At 56.0% G+C, this 18,900-nt stretch overlaps 2 protein-coding genes across 2 annotated transcripts; both read left to right on the top strand.

The window, feature by feature from the left end:
- Window positions 1-189: 189 nt before the first annotated feature.
- On the top strand, window positions 190-4,038 carry LOC308534706 (phospholipid-transporting ATPase ID-like; the record flags this gene model as incomplete). The annotated part of the gene is made up of 8 exons (XM_081113273.1): window positions 190-194; window positions 1,267-1,475; window positions 2,357-2,400; window positions 2,703-2,868; window positions 3,021-3,209; window positions 3,359-3,474; window positions 3,564-3,728; window positions 3,811-4,038. 8 exons carry the CDS (start codon window positions 190-192, stop codon window positions 4,036-4,038), a joined length of 1,122 nt encoding a protein of 373 aa, XP_080969399.1.
- LOC308534157 (phospholipid-transporting ATPase ID) lies at window positions 3,677-11,063 on the top strand. Its single transcript, XM_081112505.1, has 11 exons — window positions 3,677-3,728; window positions 3,811-3,922; window positions 4,039-4,166; window positions 4,298-4,442; window positions 4,632-4,815; window positions 4,965-5,188; window positions 5,440-5,523; window positions 5,843-6,088; window positions 6,239-6,377; window positions 8,780-8,910; window positions 9,105-11,063. Exons 3-11 carry the CDS (start codon window positions 4,093-4,095, stop codon window positions 9,381-9,383), a joined length of 1,506 nt encoding a protein of 501 aa, XP_080968631.1. The 5' UTR covers window positions 3,677-3,728; window positions 3,811-3,922; window positions 4,039-4,092; the 3' UTR covers window positions 9,384-11,063.
- Window positions 11,064-18,900: the final 7,837 nt, after the last annotated feature.

Genomic DNA, 18,900 nt, shown 5'->3' on the forward strand with positions numbered 1-18,900 from the left:
GGTGCCCGTGGCAGTGGTAGGAGATGGAGTTCCTGTGCTGCGGGCTCCCCTAGAACATTAAGAGGAGGCTCAGGTTTGTGGTTGGTCCTGCTGTCTCCTCAGTTACGTGACACGCGTAAATCCACAATCACTCGAGGCCTGTTTTCTCATGTAAAATGGGAACATACCTGGTCCGCCGTCTTCGTAGGGATGCCGTGAGAGAAGATACCGGACTGGAAAATAGCTGAGAAATTAAGTTCCTTTACAAATACTGGGTGGCAGCATGTCCCTCATTGTCACTGTAGCGCTGATTCTTCAGTGCTCTCCAAGTGTTTTCTGGCTTCCAGCCTAATTATGTTTCCACCTTTGGGCCTTGCTGTTGGGCGTTTTGTCTTCAGGCCCACAGTAGCTACCTAAGGAAGTTTTCTTTCCGAGTCTCATCAAGTTCACGGTGTGTGTGTTGGGGGAAGTGGAGGTCGGGGTGGCGCTTCATCGGCTGAGTGAGAACGGCCATGAGGGCATTCCCAGCGAGCGCAGCGTTTGCCCAGTAACTGGGTCCTGAGAGCAGCCTCGGGTCAGAAGCAGGGTTCCAGCCGTGGCCCCTTGGCTGCACCGGACCTCACGCAGGGCCTTTTCTGAGAACCCTGACGGTCCCCCTCCCAAAGGAAACGCCCAGCCGAGAAGAGGGTGCGAGCAGGCCCTGGCATGTTGAAAACACCACGCCACCTGAACTGAAATCACTGCCCAGTCTTTGAGGTCCCCCCTGCCTTCCGGAGCCAGCTCTCGGTGGCCTCACGTTCTCTCTGAAAGCCCCGAGCCAGGCGGAAGGAGTGTCGGCTGCGTGCGGCCAGTGAGGAGCGGGCCAAGCGCCTTCTCGGCTCCCCCGCACTGAGGCCCTGTGGTGGTGGCGTGCGCAGACCCTCACTATCTCTCTCTCTCTTCTCTCCCTTTCCTCTCGCACTTTCTCTTGTTTTCTCTGCTTGGTTTCTGTATTATTAGCCCTGAGGTAAGAACTGGCCGAAGGCCTTGTCTCCAGCCCCTCTTCCTCCTCTGCCTGCTGTCTGCCCCGCCTGCCCGGACCCTTGGCACCTTTTTGTCTGGAGAGCACCAGAGGGTCGGGTCGGGGACCTCCTTTGCCGGCTGTAGGTGGCTGGCTCCGCCGTCAGGCTCTCCCCGCCCTTCCCCGCCCAGGTGCCCAGGTGTCACCAGCCGGAGCGCCTGCAGAGAAGGCCTGTGTGGGTGCCGCCTCGCTGCCCCGCCCAGCCTCACCCCCTGTCTCCTGTGCAGTGTGGAGGTCATTCGCCTGGGCCACAGCTACTTCATCAACTGGGACAAGAAGATGTTCTGCACGAGGAAGCGGACGCCCGCGGAGGCCCGCACCACCACCCTGAGCGAGGAGCTGGGCCAGGTGGAGTACATCTTCTCCGACAAGACGGGCACCCTCACCCAGAACATCATGGTCTTCAGCAAGTGCTCCGTCAACGGCCGCAGCTACGGTAGGCGCCGCCGGGACGGGGCTCGCCTCTCGCCCGGAAGGAGAGTGGTCCCGGGGCTCCCACAGCTGACTTGACATTTGGGTCTTTAGTTCTTTCCTACTGGGGCCTGGGGGGCCTTGAAAGGGTCCACTCTGGGTCCCATGTCAGAAGCAGACACTGACCGGGCTTCCCTCCTGCCTGCTGACCTCTCCCCGGCCTCGGCCTCGGCCTCGGTCTCGGCTCCAGGCGCTGGGGGAGCTCCTGTTTGCAGTGAAGCCTGACGCTGGCCTCTGGGCGTCCGGGCCAGGCTGGATCTTGGCTGCCCCGTGGAGTGCTAGACTCACCCTATGTTGCTGTTCAGGGGCCTGTGAGTCTGTGGAATGTGGCCATGGTCTTTCTAGCGTGGCCCTGTGGCAGGGCCTGTGGCCGAGCTGCTGGGAGGGCTTGGGGCAGGGTGTGTGGTGTCTGACTTTCATGCAGAGGGAGTTCTCACAACTGCTTCCTGTACTAACTCAGGCCTGAGGGCCAGTGTGTGAGGCCTTGTCTGCTGTGTGGGCCCAAAGGGTGAGAGGCACCCCGGGAGGCTTGGGAGCCCTTGGGGGAAGGCTGTAAAACAGGAGCTGCCCTGGGAGGCAAGCGGTGGGGGCGGGGCCCCAGGGGCGGGATGGGGAGCAGTGGGTGCCATGACCTTTAGTCCTGGGGTTCCAAGGATCCAGGGTGCCTGTTGCCGCCTGTCCTTTGAGTCAGCCGTGTGAATCTGTGTGACATTTGCTCAACAATTCGGGTTGTGGGTTTCGGGTGCCTGCGGGGGGGTGGGGGGTGGGGGGAGGTGTTGGAGGTTTCTCCCCTTGCTCGGAGGGCACGCTGGCTCTGATGTGGCTTCTCGTCCTGGCTGTGTGCAGGTGATGTGTTCGACGTCCTGGGACACAAAGCTGAAGTGGGAGAGGTAGGTGCAGCCTCCACGTGATTCTGTGCATTCTGTTTGCCAGGTAAACGGGGCCTGGCCAGTAACAGTTGGTGTAGTTGGAGCGAGGTGTTACCTGGTCAGGAGGTGGAAGCTGCGTGGAGAAATGGGTATTTCAAGGAAGAATTGGTAGCTGGGGATTTTGAGGTCCACAGCGGGCAGGATCTTGGGCTCTCCTCCTGAGAGTTGGAAGGGCGGGGAGCAGCAGCAGGGTGGGGACAGCACCTTTCCTGGGGTGCTGCCTGGTGACCCACCCTTTTCTGATCGCCCCTTATCTGCCACAGAGGCCTGAACCCGTCGACTTCTCCTTCAATCCTCTGGCCGACCAGAAGTTCTTATTTTGGGACCCCACCCTCTTGGAGGCTGTTAAGATGGGGGACCCCCACGTGCACGAGTTCTTCCGCCTCCTCTCCCTGTGTCATACTGTCATGTCAGAGGAAAAGAACGAAGGTGAGTGCAGAGCTGGCTTGCGCTCTCGCCTACTGACTCGGGCCTTCACGCGTGGGGACTGCTCTGCGCGGCGGCCGCCCCGGGCTCCCTGGGTGGGACGCGGGGCTGAGAGGGTGGCCACTCACACCACGGGTGTCCTCCCTCCCACCCAGGGGAGCTGTACTACAAAGCCCAGTCCCCGGACGAGGGGGCCCTGGTCACTGCAGCCAGGAACTTCGGTTTCGTGTTCCGCTCTCGTACCCCCAAGACCATCACTGTCCATGAGCTGGGCACAGCTGTCACCTACCAGCTGCTGGCCATCCTGGACTTCAACAATATCCGGAAGCGGATGTCGGTCATAGGTGAGGCCAGGCCCGGGCGCTGGAGGGCGTGGGGCAGCTGGCACGTGTGGAATGGGGTGAGGTGTGCTGGGGGACCCTTGTTGATATGTTGGCGTGGGGGCCTGCACCTGCCTGAGCTTTTCTGGGCCTTTCTCCCCCTCCTCACTCAGTGCGAAATCCAGAGGGGAAGATCCGGCTGTACTGCAAAGGGGCTGACACCATCCTGCTGGACAGACTCCACCCCTCCACCCAGGAGCTGCTCAGCAGCACCACCGACCACCTGAATGTAGGTGTGAGGCGAGGAGGGGCCCGTGGCTCTACTACTCGCCGTGTGGGGGGAGGGGCGAGGGGTGACGTTCCTGACTCTGCCTCCAGGAATATGCAGGGGAAGGGCTGAGGACCCTGGTGCTGGCCTACAAGGACCTGGACGAGGAGCACTATGAGGAGTGGGCTGACAGGCGGCTCCAGGCCAGCCTGGCCCAGGACAGCCGGGAGGACAGGCTGGCCAGCGTGTACGAGGAGATTGAGAGTGACATGATGGTACGGGCTACGGAATGGGCCAAGGGTGAGCCAGGAAGGCTCGGGTCTGGGACTCGTGCCAGGGACCCTTGTGGTATTTCAGCTGCTGGGTGCAACGGCCATTGAGGACAAGCTTCAGCAAGGGGTTCCAGAGACCATAGCCCTCCTGACACTGGCCAACATCAAGATCTGGGTGCTCACCGGAGACAAACAAGGTGAGAGCCCAGTGGGGCAGAGGCAGTGGCATCTGGACAGCAGCCCCCTCGGGTCCTGCATGAGCCCAGGACGTCAGGCAGGAGAGGCGCTGACTTTGTTGGGGGCCTGCTCGTAGCTCCTGCGTTCTCTCTTGGTAGAGACGGCTGTGAACATTGGCTATTCCTGCAAGATGCTGACGGACGACATGTCTGAGGTGTTCGTGGTCACTGGCCACACCGTCCTGGAGGTGCGGGAGGAGCTCAGGTAAACGGGCCGAGCCGGCGGGTGCTCGGTGTTGTGAACGTGGGGGGGGAGGGGGGGGGCTTCCTGGGCCCTGACTGGGCCGGAATCCCCGCTCCTGTCAGGGAGACCACGGTCCCGGTATCCCTCCGCAGGAAGGCGCGGGAGAAGATGGTGGACCCGTCCCGCACCGTCGGCAACGGCTTCACCTACCACGGGACCCCTTCCTCTCCCAAGCTCACCTCTGTCCTGGAGGCCGTGGCTGGGGAGTACGCCCTGGTCATCAATGGACACAGTCTGGTGAGTGTCGCCATCCTTAGTTTGGGCAGTGTTTTTCCAGGGAGCACTTCTCTCCGAATGGCGTTTAGGTCTTCCCTTGTTCTGATTTCCCTCGACTTTGGGGGGCTGTGGTCTTTAAGGGGACGGGGCGAGGCTGACGCCCCGTCTCTCCTGGGGAAGACAGGGCCTCTCAGGCTCTCTGTGTCGCAGGCCCATGCGTTGGAGGCCGACATGGAGCTGGAGTTTTTGGAGACGGCCTGTGCCTGCAAAGCTGTCATCTGCTGCCGGGTGACGCCCTTGCAGAAGGCGCAGGTGGTGGAACTGGTGAAGAAATACAAGAAGGCTGTGACGCTTGCCATTGGGGACGGAGCCAATGATGTCAGCATGATCAAAAGTGAGTGTCGCGTGTAGATGTGTAGGTTGGGGGGGGGGGGCCCTGAGATTGGGGAACCAGGGAAGACTAAGGGGGGACGGGGCTCTGAGTTGGTGGGATCCTCAGGTGCGTGGCCATCTTCACCCTCGTGTCCCCTCTTGTCTCTGCAGCGGCTCACATTGGTGTGGGCATCAGCGGGCAAGAAGGGATCCAGGCTGTCCTGGCCTCAGATTACGCCTTCTCCCAGTTCAAGTTTCTGCAGCGCCTCCTGCTGGTGCACGGGCGCTGGTCCTACCTGCGCATGTGCAAGTTCCTCTGCTATTTCTTCTACAAGAACTTTGCTTTCACCATGGTCCACTTCTGGTTTGGCTTCTTCTGCGGCTTCTCAGCCCAGGTAGTGAGCTCGTAGTCCGCTGGCGTGTCTGTCTGTAAGTTCCTTCAGGCAGAGATTGTATCTGTTCTGTTCAAAGCTTAATCCCTTAGGGCCTAGCTTTTTCTGGTTCATGCATTTAAAAAATGCTTATTGAAGGAGTGGGCGCGACTTCCAGAAAATTCCTTCCGTATACACCACATTGCCGTTTTCCTCTGCCTGACTTGTAGTGAAGAAGGGTGACATATTCTTTCCTTTCCCCGTTTTCTTTCCAGACCGTCTATGACCAGTATTTCATCACCCTTTACAACATCGTATATACCTCCCTCCCAGTCCTGGCCATGGGGGTCTTCGATCAGGTACGGGGCATGTGATGATCACGCAGGATGGGGAGAAAGACATTGCTGTGAGGAGTCAGGCTGACAGTGGTGGGCGTGTGACGTGTGCCCTCTGCCTATGGCCCTGGCACGGCCTTTTCCCAGCTGGCGGGTGTTCTTCCTCTCAGCCACCGCTGACCTGTGACTCCCCTGGGTGGCTGAGCAAAGACTGATCGGGGGCAGTTGGCCGGAAGTTAGATCTAGTGTCAAAGAACTTAGAAAGCAGGAGGCAGGGACAGAGTCTGCCCAGTCAGAACGGCCGCTTCTGAGGCCTCGTGTGTGACCTGGGCTCCCCACACAGGACGTCCCCGAGCAGCGGAGCATGGAGTACCCTAAGCTGTACGAGCCGGGCCAGTTGAACCTCCTCTTCAACAAGCGGGAATTCTTTATCTGCATCGCCCAGGGCATCTACACCTCCGTCCTCCTGTTCTTCATCCCCTACGGAGTGTTTGCGGAGGCCACCCGGGACGACGGCACCCAGCTGGCCGACTACCAGTCCTTCGCAGTCACTGTGGCCACGTCGCTGGTCATTGTGGTCAGCGTGCAGGTCAGAGGCAGTTGGGGACCTGCCCTCACCTCTGGAAGGAGTGAGCCTCCTGTCCTGGGGCCGCCCTGGGCACGGCAGTTCTGTTTCTGGGAAGGGGACAGGTTTTGGGGTGCTCCTCCTTCTGCCTGTGACAGCTCCTGCTTGTTGCAGATTGGGCTGGATACAGGCTACTGGACGGCCATCAACCACTTCTTCATCTGGGGCAGCGTGGCTGTTTACTTTGCCATTCTCTTTGCCATGCACAGCAATGGGCTCTTCGACATGTTTCCCAACCAGTTCCGGTTTGTGGGTGAGTCTCTGGCTTCCCCTGGAATCACTGGGGTGTCACGACTGTCCTGGGACTCACAGGGCAGGTAGCCGGTCTGCACTCCGCGAGCAGTTCCTGGGTGCTCCTCAGGTGCCAGTTCTACAAGGTGCTGGGGGAAGGCTGGGTGTGTCTGACCCCGGTGCTGCCCTCAGAGGGCTCCATGCCCGTGAACGTGAAGCACAGCCCTGCTAGGCTGTACGCGGTCAGGCCCGAAGGAGGACGAGGGCTGGCAGGCGTCATGGTCAGCAAAGTGACTGCTTGTGGGGTGGTCAGGGAGAGTCCCACACAGGAGGCTGCTGTGAGTGGTGCCAGGATCGGGGAGTCGGGTTCCAAGTCAGGGAGCTGAAAGTGTGAAAGGGCCACGTGTTTCTCGGGCAGGGAGAGAACTCCAGCCAGGGCGGCGGGGAACCCCCACTGAGAACAGTGGAAGAGAGGCCGTGGAAGGTCGGACGTTCAGGCGTCAGACTGCCAGGCTGTCAGGTTTGCATCTGACGTGCCAGGAGTCTTTTTTTTCTTAAACTATTATCATAATTGGTATTATTTTTATTTCTAATCCTCACCCGAAGATATTTTTCCATTGATTTTTAGAGAGAGTGGAAGAGAGAGGGAAAGACAGAGAAATATCGATGTGAGAGAAACATATCGATTGATTGCCTCCTGCCCAGGGCCTGGCCGGGGAGGAGCCTGCAAGCCAGGTACGTGCCCTTGATGGGAATCGAAGTTGGAACCCTTCGGTCCACAGGCCAACGCTGTACCCGCTGAGACAGACTGGCCAGGGGCTTTTTGTTTTTTGAGGAGGAGAGAGTGGGGAATGACAGCAAAGGATTACTTCAGAGAGATGAATCTGGCAGTGGTGGCCAGTGAGGAAGCTGCTGCAGTGACAGTGTGAGGCTGCTCAGAGCTGGTGACAAGGTGGCTGTGGTGGGTGCCAAACGGGCTGGTTGGGAGGCATGAGGTGAAAGATGCATTTGCACTTTTGGCATTTTCTTGAGATCTTTTCATTTACTCACCCAGTGGGCCTTCGGTCACCCCCTATTCTGGGTGCTGGGGATGCAGCAGTTAACAAAACAGGCAGAATCCTGGGTTTCATATTTCAGTGAGAGAGACACACGGTTTATAAGTTAATAGATACATAAGCTGACATGTTTTAAAGGATCACTCTTACTGTGATAAAGTGGAGAGGGAAAGGCGGCTCCAGCAGTAATCGGGTGAGAGCAGGGGTGGCTTGCAGTGCAGCGAACAGTGGCGGGAGCCATAGGCATTTTGGGAGTAGAGCCAATGGATTGGAGGAGCAGTGTGCGGATTGGAGGAGCGGTGTGCGGATTGGAGGAGCGGTGTGCGGGTTGGAGGAGCGGTGTGCGGGTTGGAGGAGCGGTGTGCGGGTTGGAGGAGCGGTGTGGGGGCTGGAGGAGCGGTGTGCGGGCTGGAGGAGCGGTGTGCGGGCTGGAGGAGCGGTGTGCGGGCTGGAGGAGCGGTGTGCGGGCTGGAGGAGCGGTGTGCGGGCTGGAGGAGCGGTGTGCGGGCTGGAGGAGCGGTGTGCGGGCTGGAGGAGCGGTGTGCGGGTTGGAGGAGCGGTGTGCGGGTTGGAGGAGCGGTGTGCGGGCTGGAGGAGCGGTGTGCGGGCTGGAGGAGCGGTGTGCGGGCTGGAGGAGCGGTGTGCGGGCTGGAGGAGCGGTGTGCGGGCTGGAGGAGCGGTGTGCGGGCTGGAGGAGCGGTGTGCGGATTGGAGGAGCGGTGTGCGGGTTGGAGGAGCGGTGTGCGGGTTGGAGGAGCGGTGTGGGGGTTGGAGGAGCGGTGTGCGGATTGGAGGAGCGGTGTGCGGGCTGGAGGAGCGGTGTGCGGGCTGGAGGAGCGGTGTGCGGGCTGGAGGAGCGGTGTGCGGGCTGGAGGAGCGGTGTGCGGGCTGGAGGAGCGGTGTGCGGGTTGGAGGAGCGGTGTGCGGGTTGGAGGAGCGGTGTGGGGGTTGGAGGAGCGGTGTGCCGATTGGAGGAGCGGTGTGCCGATTGGAGGAGCGGTGTGCCGATTGGAGGAGCGGTGTGCGGGTTGGAGGAGCGGTGTGCGAGAGAAGTCAGAGTTGGCTTCTGGGCTGTTGCTGGTGGCAGCGGAATGGGAGGTGGCCTTTCTGGAGCGGGGCACATGGAGCAGGTTGGGGTGGAGGGAACGATAGTTCACTTTTGGCCATTAGAAATGGAGATGCCTGTTACAGGTTCAACAGAAATGTCAACTAAGGCCGTTAGAGAAACAGGCCTGAAGTTTTGGGGGGAGTTTGGAGCGAGAGTCAAATTTGGAGCTACCTCTGTGGGGAGCAGGGAGGAGCTGGAAGCCAGGTGGGGGAGCTGTGCACCCTGTGACCCCCAGGGCCCCTGACTCCTCTGCGTTCTCAGGTAACGCGCAGAACACCCTGGCCCAGCCCACGGTGTGGCTGACCATCGCGCTCACCACGGTCGTCTGCATCCTGCCTGTGGTCGCTTTCCGATTCCTCAAGCTGAACCTGAAGCCCGATCTCTCCGACACGGTGAGCAGCCGGCTGCCCGGAAGCCCTTCTGGCGTAAACACGCACGCAGCTGCGGCTTTGGGCTTCGTGCCTCACGTGTTGGTGGTGGTCCCCATCAGTCCTGTCCTGGGGGCTCTGGGTCCCTTCTCGGTGGTGGTGTCTGGCGCAGCCACGCTGATGGCCACTCCTTCCTCGTGCTCCCCCCACCCCGCCAGGTCCGCTACACCCAGCTGGTGAGGAAGAAGCAGAAGGCCCAGCACCGCTGCATGCGGCGGGTGGGCCGCACGGGGTCCCGGCGCTCTGGCTACGCCTTCTCCCACCAGGAGGGCTTCGGGGAGCTCATCATGTCGGGCAAGAACATGCGGCTCAGCTCCCTGGCGCTCTCCAGCTTCACCCCCCGCTCCAGCTCCAGCTGGATCGAGAGCCTGCGCAGGAAGAAGAGTGACAGCGCCAGCAGTCCCGGTGGAGGGGCCGACAAGCCCCTCAAGGGATGAGGGCTGGTACCTCCGCCCCGTGCCAGGGACCAGAGCTCCCGGGGCAGGCCGGCCACCGAGAGGACCGTGTCGCAGCTGCAGGTCCTCCTGCCTTGCCTCCCCCAGGCATCTCCCCTGGCGGACTCGGTCCTGCTGGCCCCACCAGAAGCGTCTGGGACATTCCAGCCAGGGGCCCTCCCACCAGCTGGGAGGGTGGAGGGGGCAGGCCTCGAGCAGAGTCGGGGCTTGGCATCTGGAACCAGCCCCAGGGGGGACCAGATGTGGAACCAAAAACAGAAGAAGAAACTGAGAGATTGGGTCTGCCCCTGCCTTGCCTGGGAGCCCACAGGGAGACTCGAGTCTCTGTATTTTTCTACTCCCCTTCCCCAGGGGCCCTCGAGGCCCTGTTCCTGAATTACATACGAATGTATCATGCCGGGAAGCCAGAGACCTGTTGGGGCCTCTGGGCCCCTCACGTCGGGTATGTCTCTCCTTGGTTTGTGTTTGTGTCTAGTTTGGTTTTGTCTTTTTATTTGGCAAGTGGAGGAGGCCTCTAAGTGACTTCTATGTTGTGGTCGGTGTCTTAACTCTCCTGGAAAGGAGGCTGGCGCACACGGGTGCCCACCTGGCAGTTGTGGAGTGGTTTGGGAGGAGCTGCGGTTCTGGGCGGGCCCTCCAGGGGCTGAGGGGCAGTGAGGCTGACCAGGAGGGAGGTGCCTGTTAGCCAGAGGGTGCCCGGAGAACAGAGGAGGGTTTGGTCCGTCTCCTTCCTCACCTTGGGAGTGAAGAGCTGCCCCCTCCCCCAACACACTCACATATCCACTCCCGGTTTCCTCAGTCCTGCTGGCATTGGGCTGGAGCCTGGGATAGTGGCCCTGTCATTCTCCGGCCAAGAGCTGGGTATGAAGTTTAGTCCTAAGAAAAGGTTTTGTTTCATTTTAAATGTAGACTCAAGTCCATTAGCAGAGTCCCTCTGACTCCCTTCTCCTTCCTCATCTGGCATTTTCCTGCACCTGTACCCCAGGACCTGAGGTGGCCCGAAAGGGGAAGCTGGCCTCTGCTTCTCCCTTCTGGTAAACGGGCCCCACCGGCCGGCTGTGCCCCGGGTGTGGGGGCGCTGCTGGGTGCCGGGCGTGGTCTGGACGGGGCTGGTTGGAGCCTCGGCGCCTCTCCTTCCTCCATTCATCTTGGGAAGAATCCTTTCCTCGTCTTTGGTGGAGGGGGGTCCTCAGGAATGGTGCGGGCTGGGGGTGGGGTACAGAGATCTTGGACATTCCATTATGTGGAGCCCCACGGAGCTGCAGGCGGGCTGCAGTGAGGCAGGGTGGGTGGGCCTCCGATGCGGGGAGGGAAAGCTCGACAGGGAAATCCCTTAGGGCCACACCGTTTACAAACCCAACATCATGTCTGTTTGTGTGTCTCAAGGTGAGAGTCTGATTTTTATACCAAAGAGGAAATGATTTTTTTTCATATTTGGTTTGTCTATTATATAAATATAAATTTATCTATATATATATATACAGTTATATATTATTTTTTTGGTTCTCTCTCATTTTTTAGGGAGGGAGGAAAGTACCAAGTTGCATTGAACTGTAATTAAGGAACATTCTGTATAATTTATGACATATTTCTATACTTGGAAAAATTATATCATTTTATGGATATAAGAGAAAAATGCCTTTTTATAAAATTTCAGTTTCTGAGAAATGTGTGATTTGTTTCTTTTCTGATGTGTAATCAAGACATGGTCAACGTGAAGAGAGAAAGCTTTTCTTGAACCAGGGTGCCCAGGTCAGACAGGCAGGAACGGGATGGGTGGATCTGGGCTGAGGGGAGAAGACGGTCTGGCTGGTAGGGTGAGCCCCTCTGTTAGCACACCTCCCAGACTCCAGTTCCGCTGGACGATGGGGCAGTGGGCGGGGCCGAGAGGCACATCACAGCGACTGTGTGTTCGTGCCTTGGACCTTGAACTGGTCCCTTTTTCAAACACAAGCCAACCTTTCCTTTGTAATACGTGCCAAGTGGGTGGGTATGTGCAGGGGAAGTACCAGGTAAATATTTTACGTTTTTGTTTGTGTTTTTTTGCTTTTACCCCATACCTTATCCATTAGTATCAGCCTCACAGACTCACATCTTCTTGGCTTTTCGTAGAAGTGACTATCAAGGGACCTAAATAGTATAAGCAAGACTGCAGAAAAATTTTTAAAAATATATTTTTATTGATTTCACAGAGGAAGGAGATGGAGAGAGGGATAGAAACATCATTGATCTGCTGCCTCCTGCACACTCCCTGCTGGGAAATGAGCCCGCAACCCGGGCATGTGCCCCGACTCAGAATCGAGCCATGACCTCCTGGTTCATAGGTGGAGGCTCAACCACTGAGCTATGCCAGCCAGGTGGGGGCAGCATTCTTTCATGCTCATTGCCACTTCTAGACATTTTCCTTCCATCTCTGTACAAAGATGCTTCCTCTGAGCCTCCTGCCACTCATTCCCGTGTTCTTCCCTTGATCTGCTAATTCTTTCACTGAGGACTTGGGCTCTGGTCCGACCATCTCCGGTCCCCCCCTCACCATCACCCCAGTGCCTTCTCTGACTGCGGTGAGAAGTCTGCCTGACGCCCTGGCTTGGTTCTTCCTCATTCTGACTGTAACCCTCCCCTCCCTCACCTCCCCACCCCTATTGTAACACACGGACATCCACGCCCCAGGAGCAGCTCCACGTCTGAAATGTCACACTCCAGCATTTGACCCTCCACGTCCTCCTTGCGCCTTCCACCTGTGCTCCCGGCACGGCCTCCTGCCTGGCCTTCTGGTCGCCAGCTCCCTGGTGTGGCCTCGTACCTCCTCCCCAGCCCAGCTCACAGCCTGTGGTCTGACGTGAACCACTCTGCCCAGGAACGGCCCAGTGACTTCCATTCTCCGACGCCCTGCTGACTCCTCCTAACCGTCCCCTCTCCTCCGCGCCCTCCCACCACCTCCTCCCCTTCTCTCAGCAGGTGGTTCTGCCTCCACTTCCCAGAGGAAAACGGCTGCTTCAGCGTCCTGTCACCTACAAGTGTCACTGGGCAGAAGCAAAGCCTGGGCCCCACTGTTTGTGCTCTGGCTCCTCTACTCCCCCACCTCCTCCACCCCGTCCTCTCTTCCCTCCACCTCCCTCCCCGCTGATTCTTCCCGTCACGAAATGAGTGTGCTCAAGTGTTCCTCACCCCTGTACACCGTTCTGTGATCTGTGTCCACGTCCTCACCCTCTTCCTCATTCCACTCCCTGCGGTCAGCTTCTCCTGTACCCACCCCCGAAACACTTTCCACGAAATCACCCTTATCTTGACGGGCCGTGTCCCGTGGAGACGTGCAGGTCTGATCTTGCAGTCCCTTAGCCATTTGACTCTGTTCACCACTAAACTCTGTCCTCCGGCTGGCTTTTTCTTTTCATTAAAACAAAATTTCAATGACAGTTGGCATTTAATAGTGTATTAGTCTCAAATGAACAGCATGTTAGACATTTATGTAACTTACAAAGTGGTCACCCCTCCATGCGTCTCGCACCACCTGGCACGATACCAGTTACACGATTGACTACATTCCTTACGCTGCGCTTTACGTCCTATGGTGGTTTTGTAACTACCCATGTGTACTTCTCAATCCCTTCACGTTTTTCACCCAGCCCCTCAACCCCCCTCCCATCTGGCAGCCATCCATTTGTTCTGTGTCTATGAGCTCCTCTCTCTTTTGTTTGTTCGTTTATTTTGTTGTTGTTGTTTTTTTAATTTTTTTTAATTGATTTCAGAGAGGAAAGGAGAGGGAGAGAGAGATAGAAACATCAAAGATGAGAGAGAATCATTGATCGGCTGCCTCCTGCACGCCCCCTACTGGGGAACAAGCCCACAACCCAGGCATGTGCCCTGACTGGAAATTGAACCGTGACCTCCTGGTTCATAGGTTGATGTCAATCACTGAGCCTCGCCAACTGGGCCATTTGTGTCTCGATTAGAGCCTTTAATCCGTTTACATTTCATAGGTATGTAGTTGTTGCCATTTTCTTTTTTTTTTTGCTAATCCTTAATTGAGGGTATTTTTCTATTGCTTTTTAGGAAGAGTGGAAGGGCGGGAGGGAGAGAGGAAAAAATACTCCCATCGATGAAAGAATGCCATATCAATTGGTTACCTCCCACATGCACTCTGACTGGGGCCAGGGACAGAACCTGCAGTGCAGGCATGTGCCTTGACCAGAATCGAACTGTGACCTCCTGGTTCATAGGTCAATGTTCAGCCACTGAACGACGCTGGCCGGGCTATTTGGGAAGTTCCCTCTCCGTCAATTCTAAATAATAGCTTTGCCGGGTAGAGTCATCTTGGTTGTAGGTCCTAGCTTTTCATCACTTAGAGTACTTTGTGCCAATCCCTTCTGTCCTGGACCACTCTTTTCCAGTGATTATGACCCCGGCAGTGTCATGACAGACACGTTTCTGCCCGCAAAGAGTAGCCATTTAGATTGGGACTCAAGACACAAAGAAATTCTTCTGCCTGATAATCCCACCTTCCCTGGCCCTGCAGGAGCAGATGGGGAGAGAGCAGGGTGCTCCGGTCAGACAGGCAGGCGGCTGAGCCTCTTGCTGTGTCGCCTGCTACATGCAAGGGAGGCAGTCGCTGATAAAGCCCCAGGACTATGGACTGTGGTCGCCGCTTGGGAGGGATCAGCGACCAAGAGGTTCCCGTAGCAGCAGCAGCTGAAGGGAGGAGCTGAGTTCTTCCTTATCTTTGTTCTCAGAACAAAGTTGGGAAGGTGGCACCCCTGTCTCCCGTTGTGCGGGGGAGAGTGGGTTTGGAGAGCAACAGCCTAAGGTCAGGGACGGGGGAGGCGGGGTAGCTCCACGTCCAGCGGAAGAAAAGGCCGTCTGTTCTTGGCTTCAGCAGACGTTTCTCTGGGTCTTCAGCATCCTGTCCTGAAGGACTGTCCTGACCCCAGTGGGAGACACTGACCTCCTGTCTGACCCTCCAACACTCCTCGGGAAGGCTTCCGCTGCTCAGTGAGCATTGGGAGCTGCCCTGCAGAGCAGCTGGGAGACAGCTGGGGAGTGTAGCCTTCATCTTTTTCTTGTTGTTAATTTTTATTTATTGGTGGGCTTTTTTTGGGGGGGGGGCGGCGGAAGCAAGAGGGAGAGAGAGAGAAGGAACACTGATTTGTTGTCTCACTTATTTATGCAGCTTCGGCTGCTGCTTTATGTACCCTGCCTGGGGACCCAACTCGCAACCTTAGTGTATCCAGAGGACGCTCTGACCAACTGAGCTACCCGGCCAGGGCCTTGATCTCGGCGTGAGAAAGGGACATCTTTCCACAACATTTCCTTGGGCCTAGAGTCTATAAAAAAAACAAACAAATTCCCCGCGATGGGTGGGTCTCCTGAAGGAATGAGTGTTTCTGGACCGAGAACGCGGGAGCTCCCCGAGGTGAGGACACCCCGGGGCTGCAGAAATCTTCCCACGTGCGTGACTGCAGGACGAGGCCTGACGCCCTGGGCAGGACCTCTCCTGTCTCCCAGGGCCCAGCAGGACCTACGTGGGCCCAGGTCCTGGTCGGGGGCAGAGAGGGTGCCCAGGGTTACTTGAGGGCCTGGAGGAGGGGTGACTATGGGTGGAAGAAGAAGACCATGTCCCACTCCCCAGTCCCTCTGTTTCCCACTCTCTTCTGCCTTCCTGGCGGCCTGGACTGTGGCGTTTCTGCAGGAACCTCCTGGGCGCGGGGCTGTTGTGCCAGGGGCTCTGGGTTAGGCACAGGGAAAGAGTCCCGAGGCTCTGATTTCCACACCGCCCATGGCCCACTGCCCAGGATTTGCAGGCCAGGCCCGCTGGAGAGCCATCGGGGAGGGTGGCCAACACTGGAGGGCAGCCAACACTGCCCAGGCTCCTTGCCGCCCGCCCTGTGGGAGGAAGGCCGGTGGCTGGCCCTGCTGGGAAGCAGCTTCTACAGAACCTGAGAGAACTGCTGGGGGGAGGGAGCGGGGGGACGGGTGTGAGAGAGTGGGGAGGGCCGCACTGGAGGGGAGGGGGGTGTTTCTATAAATGCAGAAAGCCCGTTCTGTGGAGATATAAAGGGGATGGGGAGAATATGGGAGACCTCAGCCACTTGCCGGCCTTCTCCAGGTCGAGCCCACACCTAGAAGAGGGCCAGCCTTGGCTCCGCCTTGGAACCAGCATGGTGAAACGCCAACTCGTCTCACCAGATTCTCTGCAGAATCTCAGCTAGTGGTTCTTAGTCCCCGTGAACGCTATGCAATAAAATGTTCCTGTGCATCCACCAAATGCACGCAGGCGAAAGGGTGCTCCGGCCATCCATCCAGGGGGCCTTAGGACGGGTCCCAGGGCAGGTAAGAAGTGGAGGCCCGCGCAGCACGCGTCTAGTACTGAGCCAGGCGTTCCAGGTCAGGTTAACGGACTAAGAGTGTGTCCCGTCCCCCTGCTTGACAGCGGTATCTTCAAACAGCTTAGAAGGCCAAGTTTGGATTTAGAACTCGCCACCCATAGCTCCCCAGCCCTCAGCCCGCCCCCTTCTCTTCCCCCTTTCTCCCCTGTCCCTCGTCTGCAGTGTGAGGGGCCAAGCATGCACACAGGGGACCCCAGCTCCATCCCCACCCGGGGGCAGCTCCTGGCCACCTGTGGGGGCCCAGTGTGCACCATCAGGGAGGGTTCTGCTCACCTGAGGACGCCTGAGGCAGAGGCCGCAGGCCCTGGAAGTGGGCTTGAGTTAGCTGGGCAGAAAACGCCAGAGTCTAAAACAGTGCTTCTGCTGAATAACCGGCTTTTTTTTTTTTTTTTAATCCTCACCTGAGGATATATTTTTTTAAAATACATTTTCATTGATTTCAGAGAAGAAGAAAGAGGAAGAGAGAGATAGAAACATCAATGATGAGAGAGAATCATTGATTGGCTGCCTCCTGCACGCCCCCCTACTGGGAATCGAGTCCAAACCCAGGTAGCCCTGACTGGGAATCGAACAGTGACCTCCTGGTTCATAGGTCAACGCTTAACCACTGGACCATGCTGGCTGGGCCAAGGAAATTTTTTCCATTGCTTCTCAGAGAGAGTAGAAGGGAGGAAAGGAGAGGGAGAGAGTAACCTTTCTTACCCAAGAGTCTGAGAGTGGCAGAAGGCCTTTGGAACACGGACCCTTGAACTGTGAGGCGTTCTAGCACAGTTCATCGAGAAGTCCAAAGTTGCTTATGCCATGCCATGATACCAGGCCTCCATTGGGTGTGGCCAAGGGTAGACAAGTGAATACAAGGCATAAAACATACTCATAAATGAGAAAATCTGTCTATCACAGAAATGCTTGACTGTTAAATAGTTACTTATACAATGAAGTATAGGCTCTCGGGAATGTAAGACACCAAGTCCCGTGAAGGGGCTGCTGGCCTTTCTTGCCTTGTCCCAGCTGGAGTTGCCGTGGGTCACGTGTCAGCCGCAGCGGATCACTCATTCTGTACCTATCACCTCTCGACTCTGGTTGTGTAACTGTGGGTTCTGATTACCGGGTGCCCTCACCGGGAATCCAGCCGTAGCCTGGTTCATAGTCAACGCTCAATCACTGAGCCACACTGGCCGGGCTCATGTGCTGTTTTTGCCATTTGTATATCTTTTCGTGAAATATTTAATTTTTGTCCTTTTTCTGGTCTTTTTAGTTTTAGTTGTAAGAGTTCTTCATGTATTCTGGATACTGGACCTTGATCAGCTATATGATTTACAAATATTTTCTCCCATTGTGTGAATTGTCATTTCACTCTTTTTTTTTTTTTTAATATATCCTTATTGATTTCAGAGAGGAAGGGAGAGGGAGAGAGAGATAGAAACATCAATGATGAGCAAGAATCATTGATTGGCTGCCTCCTGCACACCCCGCACTGGGGATCGAGCCCACAACCTGGGCATATGCCCTTGGCCGGAATCAGACCTGGGACCTTTCAGTCTGCAGGCTGACGCTCTATCCACTGAGCCAAACTGGCTAGGGCTCATGTCACTCTTGATGGTGTCCTTATGAAGTCCAACTTATTTTTTCTTTTGTTGCTTGGGCTAGGTGCCATAATTAAGAAACTATTGCCCAATCTAAGGCCATGTAGGTTTACCCCTGTGTTTTCTTCTAATAACTTTTATAGTTTTAGCTCTGAAATTTAGGTCTTTGCTCTATTTTTCAGTTAATTTTTGTGTGCAACGGGAGATAAGGATCTAACTTCATTCTTGTTACATGTGGATATCCAGTTGTGTTCTTAACAGTTTTTGAGAGTATAAGGGGGTCTTTCTTGTTTTTAATCCTCAACCAAGGATATTTTTTCCATTGATTTTTATCTTTTTTAAAAAATGTTTTTTTGTTTTGTTTTTGTTTTTTTAAATATTTATTGATTTTTTTGCAGAGAGGAAGGGAGAGGGATAGAGAGTTGGAAACATAGACGAGAGAAACATCGATCAGCTGCCTCCCGCAATCCCCCCACTGGGGATGTGCCCGAAACCCAGGTACATGCCCCCGGCTGGAATCGAACCCGGGACCCTTGAGTCCGCAGGCTGACGTTCTATCCACTGAGCCAAACCGGTTAGGCCTTAAAAAAATGTTTTTATTGATTTTAGAGAGAGAGAAAGGGAGAGGTAGGGAGAGAGAAACATCCATTGTCTGCATCCTGCAAGCCCCCTACTAGGATTCATTGATTTTTAGAGAGAGTGGAAGGGAGGGAGGGAGGGGGAGAGAAAGAGAAAGAAACATCAATGTGAGAGAGACACATCTATTAGTTACCTCCTGCATGTGCCCCAACTGGGGCCAGGGATTGAACCTGCAACCCTTCGGTGTGTGGGTCAATGCTCTAACCAGTTAGCAACACTGGCCAGGGCTATAAAGGGGTCTTTCAATCAAAAAGTTTAAGAATTATTGCTGTAGGGAAATCAATAAAAATAGTAGAATAATGTATAACTAAGGATTAAATAGAGGAGGAAATGAAAAAATAAATTAATACAAAGAAGTCAGAGTGACAGAAGAAAAAAATAGAAACGATAAGTATAAAAACAAATGATAAGATGGCAAGAAGTAAATGCAAGTATATCAGTAATTCAATTTAAATATAAAGAACAAAAATGACCTAATTAAAAGACAAAGACTGCTGACATTCATAAAAGATAAAACTCCATTGGCCCTGGCCGGTGGCTCAGTGGTTAGAGCGCGGGCTAGTGCACAGAAGGCCCCTGCTGTCCACACCTGGGAACGTCCCAGGGCAGAGGATAGGGTGGAGAGAGGCGACGGAGGAGCAGATGGGAAATGTCTAACCTGAGAACCAAAACGCTGATTGGAAGTTCTGCCTTTGGATAGGGCTGTTTGCCGGGGAAAATCCCTAAATATCTGGATCTTTGGGTCTCTCCTCTAGGGCTAGTCAGATTTCCCAGAGAAAAATATACCGATCTCCTTCCAGGAGGAAAGCGACCTGGCCACCGGTGACCTGACTGCAGGGCCCTGGGGGAGCATGAAGCAGACACAGAGCAGTCCTCCGTTTTAGAAGCCACACC

Source organism: Myotis nattereri (genome assembly GCF_964212035.1).
Source record: "Myotis nattereri genome assembly, chromosome: 18".
NCBI lineage: Eukaryota > Metazoa > Chordata > Mammalia > Chiroptera > Vespertilionidae > Myotis > Myotis nattereri.